This window comes from Emys orbicularis, chromosome 1, assembly GCF_028017835.1.
Source record: "Emys orbicularis isolate rEmyOrb1 chromosome 1, rEmyOrb1.hap1, whole genome shotgun sequence".
NCBI lineage: Eukaryota > Metazoa > Chordata > Testudines > Emydidae > Emys > Emys orbicularis.
The window spans coordinates 74,130,930-74,149,708 of record NC_088683.1 but is presented as its reverse complement, the minus strand read 5'-3'; the positions used below and the strand labels follow the sequence as shown (position 1 = coordinate 74,149,708).

The following is an 18,779-nucleotide window of genomic DNA, read 5'->3' as shown; positions in this document are numbered from 1 at the left end:
AGTTCACTGTGGGGCTGGGAGTGGGATTGGTCAGACTAGAGGAAATGTGCATTAGACATGATAAACAGAATCTGCAGTAGCCAAACTTCTGGCTCTGTCCCACCCCTCTTCTGTTCTTTTGGTGGAGATCCTTTCTCTTATTGCAGTCTCAAAGGAAGGACATGAAAGTCAACTAACAAACTGCTTCTTTTTGTTTTACTTTTTGCACAAAGCCTGTAGGGCCTCTCATAACATAAATGCTAGCAGTTTTTGTGCTGCATCGCTGTGGAAAATCACTTTGGGGCAGACTGCCATGGTTACTTACAGTGAGTACTACCTTACTCCACAATGAGTTTGATCATAAGCAATGAGTTTGATCATGAAGTAAAGTTCTAAGGAGTGCATAAGTAAGGCAGCAGAATGTGGCCCTTCATCATTCATTGTAGTGAGAAAGAAAAATAACAACAACTGTGAAGGAAAATATCCTCAAGTAACCATCACAAACACAGGCAGAAACTTCTGAACACTAAGTGCTCCTATTATCTCATTCTAATAGGAGAGGCCAGCTAGCATTTGTTCTTGTTATTCACATGCCTGTTGTGCATGTAATTTTTAATCTTATAATACGGATAATTTGTGGTCTCTGAACGTGCAGCAGGTGTTGTGCTTTAGGGCTTACACAAAATGGTGATATCTGGGTTAATGCCAGTATCAAAAATGCCATTTCACTTTAGAATAATTATAGTGTTTTGTAAGAAAATGCCCACACATAAGAGTCTGCTGAGAAAGTACTCCCTGTGCTGAAATAAGATAAAGAGCATCTTTGTCTGAACACTCTGCTGATTTAGTGTTTGGTTAATAAACAGGGGGAGGCAAACCTGGGCTTCTTCCTGATCAGAGAAAACACTGTAGACAGAGGAATCAAAAACAATCAACGCACTAGGTCCTGCTGATACTAAAGAAGGAGCCATGTTTAAAAAGACATTAAAACACAATTCAAGTATGGCTTCCAGAGAACTGTTTTCTAACACAGTTTAATTGAGTGGCGTGCACAGAATCAAACATTATTAAGAGAATATTCAAAACCCAAGTTCACCACTAGTCAATACTGTATGGAACTAACAATTCAGCATGATATCTTGAGGTGCTGCACTGATGGAGGTGCCATCCTCCTGACCAGATATAAATAGGAGGCTGTGTCCATTTGTGGGCAATAAAGATCCCTCAGTGTTTGTGCAAGAGTATGGGGGTTTTAGCCATGCCTAAGTTGTAATTTGGATATGTACTTTTCTATATCATTATTGCATATAGGATTTTTCACTTCCTGTTCTTCTATCCTGTAACTCAGATGCTACACTGAAGTGGGTTATAGCCCACGAAAGCTTATGCCTAAATAAATTTGTTAGTCTCTAAGGTGCCACAAAGACTCCTCGTTGTTTCTGCTCCAGAAGTGGCTGCATTTAAAAAGGTGGGTGAAGTGATTCATGGCCATATGCCTTTTGTAAAACACCTTCGGATCCTCTTGGATGAAAGGTGTTGTAGAAATGTAAGCTGCTTTGTCTTATTAGCAAATCCCTCTCTTCAGTAACAATAGGTTACTGACTTTCAAGAGTGGAAAAGTGCTGCTCACACAATTATTTCCTCACTAAGAATACACATTTATCCAAAAATAAGGGTTTTCTGCTAGACAGATTTTCTACTTTACAGCTTTTTTTTTTTTTTTTTTTTTTTAGATGTCTACCATCTGATTACCACCATCCTCTGAAGTGGGTGCCGAAGGATCCGTGCTAACTTTGGATCCATGGGCTGCTTTGGATGAAGAAAGCAGAGTGAAACGTGCAGTCTGAAACTGGTTTATTGTGGTCACCCCGGATTGCAGTTTTAGGCGACATTCAGTCTCAAACGAGCTAGCGAAGCTCAGCTGTTTGACAGCTATGGGGTGGGAGCGGGGAGAGAAGAGGGGGAGAACTGGGAATAAAACCCCATATCCAAACTACCTACACGCCCAGCCCTAGATTAATACACACCAGTGCGGCTGCTGAGTTTTGCAATCCAGCTCCCCAGCTGAGCACTCCCAGAGCCGCCCGCACGCGGGGCTGAGCTCCTGCAAACTGCGACCCCAACCTTCCCGCAGGCTTCTGCCTCTGACCCACGGCCGGGGCGTGGGGGGAGGGGTTGAAGTTGAGACCTCTGGTTAAAGGTCACCGATGGCTGGGGAGTGGGGCCGGCCAGAGGGCGAGGGGTGGGGGCTGGGGAGTAGCCGGGGAGGCGGGGCGGGGCTCCCCGCTCTAGCTCCGCCCTGGCCGCGCTAGGCCCCTTTAAATAGGCTCCAGCGGCGGCTATTGAGCGTGAGACCGGCCGCGTTCCTTGAGCTGCTGCGCTGCGGTGAGTATCCGCCCGCACCCCGGCCACGCTGCCCGGGAGCGGACTGGAGCTCTGCCCCGGGGCCGGCGGCGTCTGGCTGCGCTGGCGCTGCAGCGGGGCCCCGTCTTGTGACTGGGGGTCTGGCCGGCTTGCGGCGTGGGTCAGAGACGCGACCCCCCAGTGACTCCCTGGGTGGTGAGCAGGGGCCCGCGGTGTCGGGCTAGTGCCGAACACGCCGCCGCTACAGCGCACCGCTGCCCTGGCCGGAGTTACTTCTGCCGCCTTTCAACAACCCCCAGCCATTGGGCTTTCCGTGCGGGGCCTGGCGTCATTACAGGTGGCTCACAGAAAGGCTTCAGGGTTCATGACCCCGTGTAGGGCCTCTGAAGCGGAGTCACTGTCTGCCAGTTCCTATCATGACATCCTGCGTGTTGGGACATCCACTCTACCCTGGCATGTCTTGCCTCCTGAGTGCAGTGACTCCTTGGGGCGGTGCATTCGTGTTGGAGCCTGAAGCTGGCCCAACCAGCAATGGGGCAGACGGGCCTCCAGTGATTAGACAGTGACTTTTATAATGAGAACAAAATACCACCTGTGTGGGTTTTGTTGTCTCCTAGTAAACTTAAATGCCCCACAATTCTGGGCATTTTTGCTAAAATATATTGGATTCATTGGGCTATGGGCTGGATTTACACCATACATGCCCCTAGGCACAGCATCTTCAGCGCCCACCCTGCCTACAGCTGGTGTTTGTGTAGCACACAGTTTTAGAGAGGTGCCCCTAGAACGCTGGTGCCCCTAGGCATGTGCCTAATTGGAAATCCGGCCCTGCCTTTCTCCTTGGTCAAATTAAATCCCTGGATGGTTAAATAATGCCGATATCGGTGGGTGCTTGACTAATTAGTAGTTTGCTAGTTTGCTAGAAATGCCTTGAGCCTGATGCGCATATATACATTTGGATATACTAGATTGATACTTGCAATAACTTAGTCTCCTAAAACTATGCTATATAGCAGGGGTCAGCAACCTTTCAGAAGTGATGTGCCAAGTCTTCATTTATTCACTCTAATTTAAGGTTTTGTGTGCCAGTAATACATTTTAATGTTTTTAGAAGGTCTCTTTCCATAAGTCTATAATATATAACAAAACTATTGTATGTAAAGTAAATAAGGTTTTTAAAATGTTTAAGAAGCTTCATTTAAAATTAAATTAAAATGCAGATTTCCTGGACTGGTGGCCAGGACCGGGGCAGTGTGAGTGCCACTGAAAATCAGCTTGCGTTCTGCCTTTGGCACACATGCCATAGGTTGCCTACCCCTGCTATATGGCATTACATTAGCTAAGTTAACCAGCAGTTTCTGTTGGGTAATGGTAGTGTAGAATCAGTGGCCCAACTTGTTGTGGGGTAGTGAGATCAACAATATCTTCTACTATCTATGAATCTCCATTATCATTTGGGAGGGTGGAGAGGGAAGAGTTGCTGCAAAATCACTTAAGAATAGTGGGTCTAGAGGGTTTGCATTTCAAAGTTTGAGTTGACTGAAGGCAGGAAGGTGTGCGTGGACTAACATACATAAATTCAAAACATCGGTTTATGAAACAATATAAATTCACTTATCTGATACCTGTGGAAAAGAAGCGTATACAGTAGACCCTCAGAGTTATGAACACTTCAGGAATGGAGGTTGTTGGTAACTTTGAAACGTTCCTAACATTATGGTGGTTCTTTCAAAAGTTTACAACTGAACATTGACTTAATACAGCTTGGAAACTTCTTTATGCAGAAGAAAACCACTGCTTTTAACTATCTTAATTTAAATGAAACAAGCACAGAAGAGTTTCTTCACCTTATCTAATTTTTTTAAACTTCCTTTTTTTTTTTTTTTTTAGTTTACGTTCGGTACAGTACTGTATTTGCATTTTGTGGGTTTTTTGTTTGTGTTTTGTCTCTGCTGCTGCCTGATTGTGTACTTCCAGTTCCAAATAAGGTGTGTGGTTGACTAGTCAAGTCGTAACTCTGGTGTTCGTAATTCTGAGGTTCCACTGTAGTGGATATGTGTGCACATAGGCAGATTAGCTTGCCAAGCTGATTACTTATGTTCCTGGCCAAAACAATTCCATTTTCAACAGGTCTTTCTGTCACAATGGTTACACCGTAACAAATGTTGTGTAGTACATGACTAGAAAGGCTTGGTGTGGTCTCTTGTTAAAGCTACTAGAAAAGCTAGTCTGATGTACATCTAAAATTGGCTTGATGTAAGATTAGTAGCTTGAAAGATTCCCCCCCCCCCTTTCCCCCCAAATAGCTCTCTTCACAGAACTTCATAAGCAAGGGCTCACTTTTCTGAAGCAGGGTTTACTTCCAGAAGTTCAAGTACACAGCAGTTATCTAACTATTGAGTGCTGACAATGCTGTACAAGACAGTTCCTGTCTAAGAAACTTGCATGTTTGTTTTTTTGGGGGTTTTTTTGGAGGGGGAGGAATCTCATGCTACAACAGCCTGTCAGTAGAAACTATAAATACTAAACACTAAATAGTAAACACTCCACATTTCCCTTTTTCTAGGTTGCCATTTTATGAAAGCATCATCGTGTTTTTGTTTTTGTTTTTTTGTTTTAAACAAAAACTGCATTGTCTAAAAGTAGTGCAACATTTTCCAGACTCTAAGGTGAGGTTTTTTTGAGGCAGCTTTGTGCAGATTGGATAGTTGGGGTGAGGACTCTTGCTATTTTGTCAGGTTCCATGACTGAATGGTTGAACCAGCTCCTTGTGCTCAGTAAACAAACTTGCAGGGCTTCTGCAGGAGACAGTCTTTTCATCCAGTGGAATGCGAAGCAACAGTCCTCTTGTGTTGAGGGCATGGGGGGGGGGGGGGGGAATCTCCATTGGCTCAGAGCATCCTAGTGTTGCCGTGCGATTCCAAACAGCTCACTGCCCCGTGACCTCTCCAATCAGTAGTATGTGTTCGTGGGTTTTTTGTTTGGTTGTTTAGTATCGAAGGTGGCTCACTGGGCTCTTATGTGCCATGGAGATTGTACTAGTGCATGCTCTTGTATGGAAGTGTTGTAGTGATAATGCTAGTGTCTGCATACTTGTTTAGACCCAACTAGTTGTAGAAGTGGGACAAATATTGAAGTGGAAAAGGGAAAGTGTCAGTTTGGGGGGCACAGCTGAGCAGGAGAAATTAAGTATAGAAATGTTGCATTTCCCCATCGGCCAGGACTCCAAAACCCAGAAACAGTTGTTTGCAGTTAGCTTGTGAAAACAACGTGGTCATGAACTGTTCAGCTATGGGAACATTTCATGCAGCTCTATGTAAAATATTATGTGCATGGGAGTAGCCCCACTCTTTAGGTTCCTGTTGCTTTAATTTTATAGCTTTTCTGCGCCTGGCTGGCTCTTACAAAACTCTAGTCTTTTGATTGCATCCAGTGGAAACTCAAACCCAGGTATCATTTTTAATGTGTAGCTAATGTAGAAGACTTCTGGATGGGGAGCTGCCTGGAAGGCATAGCTCTACCCATGCACCTCTTATTGTGTGTACGCATCTCTTCTTTTGGTAGCAAACAGGGTTGGGCACCTAATTGCAGGGCACAGTAGCTGCCTCTAGGTGTTCTTGAGGCATCCTCACTGCCTTGATTCCTTTGCATTCCATGGGAGTGTGGCTTAGCACTTTCCCCACATGCTGCTGTTTAGCATATTGCCTATTCACCATTCTAGGTAAAATATCGATCAATTTTGGCTCTTGTGTCCTTCACTAGTACATTGAGTCCTCTGTCATCATGGCTAAAACTTCTGAAGGGTTAAAGTTGGCTTCTTTTCTGGACTGCCCCTTAGGCAAGATGTCCTACTTGTGACTTTACACACTGTGCATGTTTAAATGCAAAAAACATGAGTCCAATCTTCAATAAGAATCAAAGCTTTAAGGTCAGCTGCCTACAGAATTTTTGCCCAATCCTCAGACAAATGCTTTACTTAACATAGTATGAAATGTGAGTTCCTAGACCAATCACTGAGCAAGGGCAAGCAAATCCCTTTAAGATAAGGTGTTTCTTAATGTAGTATGAAACATCTCAAACACTTGAATTGTTTATTTTTCAAAAAATTGCCTAAATACTAGTGACTGCTGACTTAACCCTATATTCCCGTCCGTGAACAGCACCGAACTGGGGAATGGGAGGGGGGTAGTATAGTCGTAGCTTTCAATGTGGAGTAAATAAGAGCATCGCTCTGAGAAGGGGTGCAGGGGATAGAATTATGCGCCTGCCAAGAGGTACTTACTGGAAGTCCAGGTGTACGCTCCTCTGGAGAGGAGGGTGGCTGCCAAGAACTCATTAAAAACAAAATGGTTCAGAATTCTAGGGTACCATTGGTACAAACATCTGGAAAACTTAGTACCACATCAATGGCGCTTACATTCATTAAAGGCCTGCCTGAACTAGCAGAAGGCTTATCAAGTTCTGCAAGCAGCTTTCATGAGCTACAGCATCCTCACTACCCTTCTGAGAACTGAAATCAGAATGTTATTAATCTGCCTGTGGGGCTCTAATGTGTAGCATAGCTCATGTTGGAATAATGTAGACAGAACACCTGCTATCTAGCTTTTAAGTGGAAAGAATTGATCTTTAGGGCAGACTACGTATAGTGTTCTCTAGCTATCTGACCACTCTGAGGTGCTGTATTTGGAACAGATTAACAGACTGCTTCTCACTGAAGTCTGTTTTCTAATCTCCACTGCTTGGGGATGACTTGTGCTGATAGCTCAAGGAATACTGCTATTGCTGCTGTAGAAGCTCCTATGGGAATGTTAAAGGGGAGGACAGGTGGCCGTAGTTTCCTCAGGGACACCCACCTTCTTGAAGCACTAACCTTTGTTGACGCTTGAAAATCAAAAGCCTTAAGCACATCAAATTCTGACTGCCTTTAAATTCTGTCTAGGTACTTGCATGGCCTTTATCACAGTAGTATCTGCATCTTGTAATCCATTATGAATTACATCCTCTCCGTGCTTCTCTGGGGTATGGCAGTGCTTTCCCTGTTTTACAGATGGGGAGCAGAGACCCAGGGTAGATTAATTGACTCTCCCAGGAAGGTTGTGACTGAGCTGTGAACCTGGGTCTCAGTCCCTGTACCCCATCACTGGGGCTGCCCTTCTTAAATATTCTTGTAAGAAAGAAGATGCAATTAAAGTATGTGTGTGTGTAAAACAAAAGGCAGGTCAGTGCCTTGTAACAGTGCCAAAGCCCTGTGAGGCCCAAGAAAGAAGCTTATTTAATAAAATTTCAACTTGGCACGTTCTCTGAGACACATACAAAGCGGGAAGGAATCTCTTCTCCATCCTGCAGTTAATGTACAAGGGTTTGGAAGAGGAATGCAGCCTGTATCCCTCTTTCAGAGGACCCTGTTTGCCATGATTGATGTCAGCTGCTGTGTGGTAGCACAGCCAAACACTTGAATAAAAGAAATGGAATCTTAATTTTTAGACTCTACAGTGAGGCCAAGAATGACAAATAGTGGTGTCATAAAACAAATCTTACTAGCCTGCTCAGAGTATTCACTATTGCCAACCAATTGAGAAGCAACAGTGCTAAGCTGTTGGAAAGGTTGCACAAAGAAATATTTCAGTAATTAATTTAATGTCCCCACCATAAATGGAACAGCTACTAAGCCACTTCTGTATTAAACAGAACAGTTCCGTAAACCTCTGCTTAAGAATTCGCTTAAGATGTCCCAATTTGAGTTAATCAGTTAATCTTGTTTTACCACATTCCACTAGTGGCTGTCCCCCCCCCCCCCCCCCCCCCCCACCATTGAGCAAAGGTCTCTTAGCAGTTACTTAGCAACATTCCTTTTGTAGGGCATGCTGTCACAGTTTCAGTACAAGGGCACCTGTATTTTCCCCTCTGATATTCCCCCAAGGGCACCCACTTAAAGGTTTCCAGCTCCCAGCCCTTCCCTCTCCTGGGCAGAGACCTGCATCTCACTTGCTTCTGACTGGATTTTTTTTTTTTCAGGCTTTACAGCTCCCTGATCTACACTATGATATCCCCAGCAAGCCAGTCTGCCTAAAGGCCAGTGCCTACACTTGGCTTTCTCTGCAAGGGCTGTGAACAGTATTGCTAGTCGTGATAAGTTACCACACAGCTCATTCTAAGCAAGCACGTTTACTCTTAAGGGAAAAACGTTGGAGACAGCATAGAATAACAATAAAAAAACACCAAAGGTCACCCCAATGCCAGTCTGGGGTTCTGGTAGGTGTCAGCCCTTCAAATCCCACTGCTGGGTTTCCCCTGTGGCTAAAGTTCTGATCGGTCTCTAGATCAGGAACCAGAATGAAGGCCCCAAGTCAGTTTAAGGTCAGTCCATTTATTCCAAAATCCTTGGTCTGTTGGTCTCTGGAGAATCTGGTTTGAGCGCCTCCCAAGCAGGTGGTACTTCTCTGGAGGTGTTTATAACCTCAGTGCTTTGCCTTAATCATCTCCTCTCTTTCCCTCCCCCCCCCATTGTTTTCAGTTCCTCGAGGAGCTGTGGTAACCTAGGCCCCATGGAGTGGATACAAAGATGCATAAGCCATTCATATGCTTAATACAGTAGGGTTTCCCAAAGATAGTGACTCAGAAGCATTCCTTTGTAGGACACACCATGCCACTCCTCCACAGGTATCTGAAGCTCAATTTAACTCTAAGGCAGGTGGAGCTACTTGAACAGAGCTCCTAATTTTGAATTAGGGCTGCACAATGGGGAAAATAATGAGCTGAGCAGCTCAAGTCTGAAGGTTAAGGATGGTGTTGGAAGCAAAAAGATGGCAAAGGGGAAGATCTTGTAAGTAGGAGGAGTGTTGCTCTGACTTTAGGGTTGCCACGTGTCTAGTTTTCGACCAGAACAGCCGGTCGAAAAGGGATCCTGGCGGCTCCAGTTGGCACTGCCAACCGGGCCGTTAAAAGTCCAGTTGGCGGTAAAGTAGGGGCCTAGGACTAAGGCAGGGCTCCCTAGCTCCATGCGGCTCCCGGGAGCGGCTGCCAGGTCCCTGCAGCACCTACACACATGGGAGGCTCCAAGAACTGCCCCTGCCCTGTGGGCTGGCTCCACAGCTCCCATTGGCTAATAGAGCTGCTGGGGCGGCACCTGCAGATGCAAGGGCAGCGCATGGAGCCTCTCTGGCTATCCATGTATGTAGGGACTGCAGGGACATGGTGGCAGCTTCCTGGGAGCTGCAGTAAGTGCTACTGGGACCATGCACCCCAAACCCTCTCCTCTGCCCCAGCCCAGAGCCCCTTCCTTGACCCCAAACCCCTCCTCCCCACCCCAGAGCCTGCACTCCCAGCCAGAGTCCTCACCTCCCTCCCGTACCCCAACCCCTTGCCCCAGCCTGGTGAAAGTGAGTGGAGGGTGGGGGAGAGCAGGAGATGGGGGGGAGCAGGGGCAGGGCCTTGGAGAAGGGATGGGGCAGGGGTATTTGGTTTTGTGCAATTAGAAAGTTGGCAACCCTGTCTGGCTTGTAAAACAAGTGCCTGGGGAAAGGAAGAATATAAAAGACTAAATGACTGGTGCTTAGCCTAGTTTCTCTTTAGACCCCATAGTGCCAACTGTGGCGCTCAAGAAGAAACCCTACAGATCTGCTGAGGTAGGAGTTGGTCATGGTGTATGCATGGTTCTCTTTCTACAGATTTTAACTTTCTTTTAAAATTTTAGCTGTTAAGGTCTTTTCAGAACCTTTTCAAATGTAAACTGAACATAAACCAGTGGAGTGTTTTTCTTTGAGTCTATAGGCGGACAGCAGCAGCAGTTCCTCTGCTGCTTATTGGTTTGCCAAGCTGCAAAATGCAATTAAAATGATACTAGTCAGTCTTACAACTCCAATTCAAAACCCTGCAGACAGCAGTGAAACTATCAAGAGCATGGGCAGTGGGTGGAGTCCCCCTTTGGGGAGGCTAGCCCCTGCAGCCAGAGCCACAAACCCTCCCACCTGGAGGATGCACTCCCCCTTTGGCTGGAGGTGCCCTGGGCTGGCTGGAGGCCCAAGTGCTCTCCCCTTGACCGGAGGAGCCCCGGGCCAGCTGCAGCTGCACCGTGCCTCCCTTCCCCAGACTCCAATCAAGGGTCTCACTCTCATCGGAAGAAGCTTTTCATATGTCCCATGCAGGTTCTGGGGTGGCTGAGGAGGTGGTACTTGCCACTCAGTATCCTGGGTTCATCAGTAATCTCTCTGGAGTCTAGGGAGGGCCAGCTGCAGCCTCCCCTGGCCTATTATACCCGCTGCCCATGGTCAAGAGTCATACTGACTACTTGTTTTCCCCAAAGGGCAGTAGCAACTAGGAACAGCAAAGACAGGTCTGAAAGTGGGGTGGGGGAGGAATACTTCTCCACTTTTCTTTCTTCACATCCTCTCTGAACAGAAGGTCCTGGATGGGTAGGTGTGTGAGTCCTGCTTCCAGCAGTTAGAGGGGAGATAGGCATGACATCTGAAGCTCCATCAACCTCTGACTAATAAGATGGAGTCCAAAGCACCGATCAGGGACAGGTCTGCCTTTTCAGTAATTGGAGGTAGCAAGGGAGGCTGAGCTGTGCCAGGGAAGCCTCCACTTCCTCCTGCCCCCCTCCCCCCTATCTCTGATTAGTGTAGGAGAACTTTTCAAAGGCACCAAGGGCTGTTAGGCAGGCCTTGTGGCCCTGTAAACTTTCCCTATATCAATACCATACTGGTGCTGCAATATTTACACATAGATGAAATCCTTGTCTTAAAACTACAACATCAGTGGAATTCTGGCTCTGCATTACAAAAACTAACTGGGCCTCCCCTGTGTTGTTCAATATACAGTCATGGCCCCTGCCCCAAAGAGTTCACAATCTAACTTGGAACAAGAGCCAACAAATAGAAAAAAGTAGGGGGAGTGGGCATGAGGCAACAAGCAGCTGAACTCTGAGATTATTTTCTCATTAAAATCCTGACTATAAATCTGCTTTATAGAGGAGTGCTGTTGCAGTGAGAGAACTAACAATGTCTTTATTACAAGTAATGAACAGTTTCATTTGAGAAACAAAATCCAGTTGTCCCAAGGGCCTCCCAGTGTCTACCTTAACTGTAGTGCTCTTCTGCTTAAATTGGAAATTTTTTCAGCAGTTAGCTTTTGGCATTCGTAGAAGTGCCATCGTAGCAGCACCAGCTTTCCTTTTATGGCTGTAGGGGGTGGAGTCTCTCCACTAGCAAATATTTAAGTATCAAACCAGTAAGTGCAATAACGATGTTCCTAAAATTTACTACAGCTTAGTACGTGACAAGAAATAATACTACATGCTTGTGGTTGTCAGCCATTTTCTTTCACAAAATTCTACTTTGAATATTTGGGCTCACAGAACATACCTGCCTGGTGAAGGTGAGGTTTTTGTCACTAGCATGAGGATGCCCATTAACCAATAATCCCCATTAACCACTAAATTTCAGACACTAGTTCAGAAAAAAACAACTCTTAGCATAGCGAATTGCTCTCCAGTGAGGCAAACCTTATGACTTATGCCATTTTCCAAGGCATAGACTCTGCAGAAAAACAAAATCCCTTTGTTGGCACAATTGGTTGGCTTCCATCAGAAGAGAAACAGGATTAATGAAGCATAGAAACTGAAATTACATCCATCTGGGAGGGTGTTCATTCAAGGTACAGTAAAGCCATTATGCATGCAACTTTGTGCATATCCAATTCATGTAACTTTCAAAATCCTGAACAGGGAATGTAAAACGTGGTTTTGGGGAGGCAGTATCTTCTGTTTCCAGGTCTTCTGTTGAATGCACCAAGCAACATTGCATACAACAGTGGGAACTTAAGTGTTTAAAGATTTGTCCCCTAAGCTTACTTGGAGGCTCCTGCAGCATTACAGATAAGCCCATAAAGGCTATTTGACCCTATGAGTACTATCTGGGATGTAGAATGTGTTTAGTACTCGCAATCTGACTACTATAGACACTTCCTTATAAAACTAGGCTCAAAATAGCCAAAAATCTGGCAGACAGGCAGCATTGTGTTAAATGACTACAGTTCATAGCTCACAGACTCTTTTGTATTGACTCTGAGAACAATTCAGTGAACAATCTTAATCTTGCTGCTCTGTCTCTAACTGCTGGTGTAGCTTCCACAGAGTTGGGATGCCGAACTGGGGAGGAGGTAACAAGTGCGGTGCCTGTGGACGAACAGTCTACCATGCTGAAGAGGTTCAGTGTGATGGGAGGAGTTTCCACAGATGCTGCTTTCTCTGCAGTAAGTATTCCTCACACACTGCGCTTTTTTTTTTTTTTTTTTTTGGTCTGCCAACTCTCTTCAGTGATTCTATTGCATGTCAGACTGAACAGCGTCCGAGCAAGATGCTCTTCTACAAACGTATCCATAGGGGTTACATAATAAAGGCTCTGAGTTGGCACTTGGGAAACTGAATGGCAGTGCATGTTGCCAGAGTGCCCCAATTTTGGGGGGCCCTCAGGAATGCTATGAATGCTGTCACTTAGATTAACTTGCCACCCTTTCCCTTACGCCTCATAAGGACCTCCGTGTCAGAGGGAGAGCTCATCCAGAACCACTGAGAAAGTGTGTCCCTTTCCTCTGGTGTGGGAGAGGTCATAAAGAGACTTGTTAAACTGAGCCTAGATCTCTCCTTCACAAGCTTATGTCTGTAAAAGGCATGGAACATGTTTTGGAGTGAGAAACCTACATTTGAATTCTGTCCAATAGGTAACGGCACAGCAAGAAGGCTGGATTTGTTTAGATAGTTTTGTAGAGCCAAGCTTCTGCCTCTGAATCTGTTGGAAAGTAGACAGAGGGCTGAAGGAATAATTAAATGAACCCCTCCCCCTTCCCTCTTTCACCCAGGTCCATGTAGATTGTGTAGGATATTAAAGCATCAGTAGTTTGGCTGAATTTCTAACTAATACATGTAGCAGAGCCAAAATCCTAGCCCTCCTTGGCATAGGAGGCTGTGGGTTATTTCAGATGAGTCGAGTCCAAGTCACTATTTTTCAGTCTAACCAACTCATTCAGGCATCAAATTTAGCTTTTTCTGCTGTAAAGATTGTTGATTAGTTGGAAAAAAGGTAATCTTATAAATTCACCAACTGCCTGTCTAACAAAATCAAAGTACTTCAACTTATTGCAAGTATGCAGTGTCACTTTGCCCAGCTTTCTGGCCTCGACTCTCTGGGGACCAGAATTAAGGTTCAGCCTTGGTTTATAGGAAACTACAGTTACAAATGGGAAGACTTTCAAAACTAGCTTGCCACTAATAGATGCAACATCCCATCTATGTGTGATGATGGGATATAGGTGTGTTTGTTCCTTTTCCTGGTACTCTACAGCAATGATAACAAATTATTTGGCTGTGGCTCAGTTGGCTTAAGTTCAGATTTTATAGAAGTTTCTCCTATTAGAAACTTGGAACATGCAGTCAGACAGTTGGTTGGCTTCACTCGGTGAAACATACTAAACCAAGGTCATGTTTAGTTTTGCTGAGCTTAAAACATAAAGATTTAGTGTATTTGAAAACTGATTAATTGCTCTTAATTATAAAATGCCATGTATCCACTGTCTACTGCAGGGGTTTTCAAACTTCATTTTACCCCCTTCTGACAACAAAAATTACTACATGACCCCAGGAGGGTGGACTGAAGCCTGAGTCCCACCACTCTGGGGGGGGGGGGGGGGGGGAACCTGTAACCTGAGCCCGGTTGCCCAGGGCTGAAGCCCTCAGGCATTGGCCTCGGGTGGTGAGGTTCGGGCTTTGGCCATGGGCCTCAGCAAATCTAACGCCAGCCCAGGCAACCCCATTAAAACAGTGTTGTGACTCGCCTTGGGGTCCCAACCCACAGTTTGAGAACTGCTGGTCTACTGAATCAATGCAATAAACAAAGGTTTCTGTGTATTTTGAAGCTTACTGCTTTTTTTAAGCTAAGTCTTAGAGAACTGGGTTGTAGTTGGGCTTTCAGTCCAACCTGTATCCCGTACAGACATCAAAATGCTATGACTGAAGAAAGGGCACTAAACATAGTTACAAGAGCAGTGTTTAGAAGAGGGAAGCAGAAATAGCTGTATTCCTTACTGATGTGACCTTGGGCAAGTCTCTTAACTCTGTCCTCCGATCAATCTCCATAATACATCCAATTCTTTCTTGCCTGCTAAAATGTTGTTGTTCACACCTGCTTTCATTCTTCCTGAAGCTCTGCATTCCTTGGAAAAGGAGGATCAGCCACTTGCAATAGAAAGATACCCAATAATTACATCATAGGCTACTGAAAGCAATCTGGTTCCTGGGTTTACAGTTCTAGTCTGGTATCCATAAAAAGTAAACAGAACCCCAGGATCTATAATAGCATTACAAAAGCTGTGGGGAAGCAGTTTGTCTATGTGAACAGAGGGCTGTGAACGGTCAGCCAGGTAAATGCTTCTGCACTGATACAGATGTTTGTTTCCATGTAACTTGAAGCAAGAGAGGAAATTGCTGACTTTAGTATCTGGTTTTCTGTGTAACCTCATTAATCAAACTACAGCAAATTTCCATTCTTTAAATATAAGCACCATGAGGGTGGGAGGGAATAGAGCCTTTTTATGAACTAAACATAATTCACCAATTCAAAAGAGAAGCTGCCTCTTCTAATTTTCAGCAGTTCCACAGTTCATTAGGAAGAACTGTGGTTGGGGAACCTGTGACATCTGGCATTTGACACTTTTTGGTTTACTTCATGTGCTATGGTCGAAAATGGCCCCTTCTGACAATTTAAAACTTTTTTTCCAGTGGTTTGTCGGAAAAACTTAGACAGCACAACTGTAGCAATTCATGACGATGAGGTTTACTGCAAGTCCTGCTATGGAAAAAAGTATGGTCCTAAAGGCTATGGCTATGGCCAAGGAGCAGGCACGCTCAACATGGACAGAGGCGAGAGACTGGGCATCAAGCATGACAAGTTAGTTCAACTCTTCACTATATCTAACGGCAAGATGTACAGTTGGCATGTGATCTTCATGTTGTGCCAAAGGTTCTTCATGCAGGAGTTAAAGGCCAAATGCTCTTACAGATGTATAATGTGGCTGTGTTCTAAACACACATCAAAATGCCAGCGTATCCCAGAGCAGAATATTGAAGTAGAGAGACACTGTGCAGGTCAGAGGTGCACTGAACCCATGATGCCTGTTCCTGCAGTCCTGCTGCACGCAACTTCCACTGATATCAGTGGAAGTTACCTGTAGGCAAGGACTTCAGGATCAAGCTTTTAATCTCTCTGGATGATTAAAAATTATATTGTGCTGGTTACTGGCTTTATGCAAGTGTAAAGATTACTAACATGGCTTGTTTAGTATTCAAATCCTACTTACTGGCTGATAGGCTCATACACTAAGCTTTGACAAGGTTGTGTTCTAGTTATGAATTAAAATAAAGGAGGATTTGAGGTTGTATAGAGATTTAATGTCTATATGGAAAAATTAATCCTGCTCTGTCTAAATTAAAGTGCATTTCAGTCTCGGATATAGCAACTAGTGGGCTAGCTAGTAGCAAAAGTGTGATAGAATTGGTTCTGACAGCAGGCCAGGTAAAAGTACTTAAAGATGTATCGAAACCTGCTCAGAGTTGGGGTTTGCTATCTTAACAGCAAATGCCATAACTAGTACACACTTCTGATGACTTCATGAAAGGCTTAACTTGGACATCTAGTTCCGTTAAAGTTCAACTGTTAGTAGCTCAATCTTTCTAAAATTCCAGCTTCTAGATTTTAACAGTTGAGATGTAATTTCTCATGAGGTTGTTCAGTCAATATCTCCAAATTTAACTTAGAAACTGGCATACTGACTTGGGCAATGGCTCATCAAGTCAGTATTCAGTATTAAATACTACTTTGTGGTGTTTACCCCTTCTGGATAACTGGGAAGTATTATGACATGGAGGAAACTTAACAACATGCAGTCATTAACTAAATACAAGGGTCGGGTAGGCCAATTATGATGATGCAAAATTCCCTTAAAATAGCAGCTTCTCAGCATGGGAAAACACCATTAATCAAACCAGTTCAGTGTCTTAATATTAAAAAAAAAAAAAAAAAGGGAGGGTGGATTTTAAAGACCAATGCTTGTGTCTGGGGCTGCAGTCATTATGGATTCTGGCAAAACCTAGGTTAACTAAATACAAATAATTATTTGTATTTAATTTGTAGCACGTATTCAGATATCTCCCTGCTCTCCTCCTTTTAGAGTAGTGTGCCCTCATAAGGGGGCATGGAGGAACGTTCAGGGGGCTGGGAGGGAGGGCCACCCAGCCCCGTTCTGCCCTTGGCTCCTAGCCCCAACCACAGCTCTGGCCGCAGCCTTGGCCTCCTTACCCCTGTCCACCCCTCCCCTCCCCAGGAGCTGTGGCCACACTCCCGGCCATGGTTCCCGACTGTGGCTCAAGGGAGAAGGGGTGTGGACAGGGGTAAGGGGGGGTGTGACATGAAAAGTTTGGGGACCACTGTTTTAGAGGGTAAATAGGAGCACAAGACTGATCTACTATATCCCTGTTCCTTCTAGCACACCATCTCCTCACCGACCTACAACAAGTCCAAATACTTCAAAGTTTGCTCAGAAATTTGGAGGTGCAGAGAAATGCTCCAGATGTGGTGATTCTGTTTATGCTGCTGAGAAAGTAATAGGAGCTGGAAAGGTAAAGTAGGATTTTGATCAAGTTCTTTGCTAAATAGGGTGGGGGAGACAGGGGGAGACACAATCAAAACTAGGGCTGGCTAAAAACAAAACTGTTTTGAGCATATTTAGCCAGAAAAAGTCAGGTAGGCCAATTATTGTGATGCAAAATTCCCTTAGTATAGCAGCTTCTCAGCATGGAAAACACCATTTAATCAAACCAGTTCAGTGTCACTTAAACCAAGATAGAGGTGAGGGAGGGTTTTAAAGACAAATGCATGTGGCTGGGGCTGCAGTCATGTTAGATTCTGGCAAAACCTAGATGTATTTAGTGTTTTACCTAAAGCATAATATTTCTTTGCTAACTTGCATCTGAAACAATCTGTTAAAAGAGCTGGTCTCTATCACCAATCATGTCATGTCATTTCATTATTTAAGTGAGAAACCCAAAACTCCTAGAGTAGGATCCTTGTCTGCTTTAGGCTACAGGAGTCTGTACCTATTGCTATTTAAATGTTACTCTTGTACCTAATGTGTCTAGTAAATACAATGACTTGTACTCTTTGCTTCTCTTAGCCTTGGCACAAAAACTGTTTCCGATGTGCTAAGTGTGGGAAGAGTCTAGAATCCACAACCCTGACTGAAAAAGAAGGTGAAATTTATTGTAAAGGTAAGATGAAGAAACATGCATGAACCCTAACTGCCTACAGTTCAGAGTAACGTGCTCTCTAAAGACCAGAGATGTTCAGTTCAGATCTGGAGTCACTCTGGGGTGGGAATCCTGTGCTGACATCTGATAAGGATTCCTTCATTTTGACAGGGTTGGGACACTTAGCACTGCAGTATTGCTCAAAATTGTTCTGCAACTATGCAATATTACTTAGTGATGTTGTTCTGTTTGAGGCATAGTTAAATGGCTCTAAATGCTCTATTCTCCAGCATCCTTCCATGAATGTTGCTTTGGAGCAAGCAGACTGCTGAGCAGTCCTGAGCAATAAAGTCCAGTAACTTGCAGGCATCCTAACATGTCTTTCTAAAAACATTGGCTTTTTTTTTCTTCTTTTCAGGCTGCTATGCAAAGAACTTTGGCCCCAAAGGATTTGGATATGGCCAGGGAGCAGGTGCCCTTGTTCATGCTCAGTGAAGGAGTAAAATCCAAGACTGATCATGATTCACCGAGACACCTTCTATGCAACGAGGCGCAGCTTAAGTGTTACTAGTTACTGTGAAACTGACACTAGTGTATTATAATATTGCTTAGATCGAGCTTTTACCAAATACTAAAGCACTACATATTTCTCTATTTTTCTTGTGCACCACATGTTAATGAACACTCTATTAGCACTGTCATTCCACTTCAATAAAGCTTTGCATATTGTGACTTTGTTTGTTTAGCCTATCTTTAAATTATCAGGTAAAAACTGCTTACCCTGACTCACCGGTATAAAGAGCTTGAGACCAGTGCTGGATTAAGGCACTTGGACCTAGCTCCCCAGCACCTGGAGTCATGTGTTTACACCAGTTTCTGGTTAACCTAAAAAGCTTCTAGCCCTTGTGACTGGGGGAGGGAGGAGAGCCTGAAAGGGGTATGAATTGCCCTCTGTATGCCAATAGAGGTGTTAATTTAGAGACCCACTGAATAGGGGCACCCTTGGCAACACCTCCTCAGCAGAGGACACTGGCATGAGAAGGGGGCAGGTGGCCCTGCTCACTTACCCCACAACTAGAATGCATCTGCTTAGGTAAGTACTAAAGGAGTGTGTGGGTGGTGGTGGGGAGTGTGTGTGTAT

The 18,779-nt window shown here is 44.6% G+C and overlaps 1 protein-coding gene across 4 annotated transcripts; it reads left to right on the top strand.

The window, feature by feature from the left end:
• Positions 1 to 2,323: 2,323 nt before the first annotated feature.
• On the top strand, positions 2,324 to 18,367 carry CSRP2 (cysteine and glycine rich protein 2). 4 transcript variants are annotated; one of them, XM_065405640.1, is made up of 8 exons: positions 2,324 to 2,364; positions 8,359 to 8,595; positions 11,871 to 11,997; positions 12,467 to 12,594; positions 15,116 to 15,284; positions 16,879 to 17,011; positions 17,566 to 17,659; positions 18,057 to 18,367. In XM_065405640.1, exons 4-8 carry the CDS (start codon positions 12,483 to 12,485, stop codon positions 18,131 to 18,133), a joined length of 585 nt encoding a protein of 194 aa, XP_065261712.1. In that variant the 5' UTR covers positions 2,324 to 2,364; positions 8,359 to 8,595; positions 11,871 to 11,997; positions 12,467 to 12,482; the 3' UTR covers positions 18,134 to 18,367. The 4 variants fall into 4 exon arrangements, with proteins under 4 accessions (XP_065261712.1, XP_065261721.1, XP_065261704.1 ...); XM_065405649.1 differs by lacking the exon at positions 11,871 to 11,997; XM_065405656.1 differs by lacking the exon at positions 8,359 to 8,595 and having other exon boundaries at positions 2,343 to 2,364; positions 11,877 to 11,997.
• Positions 18,368 to 18,779: the final 412 nt, after the last annotated feature.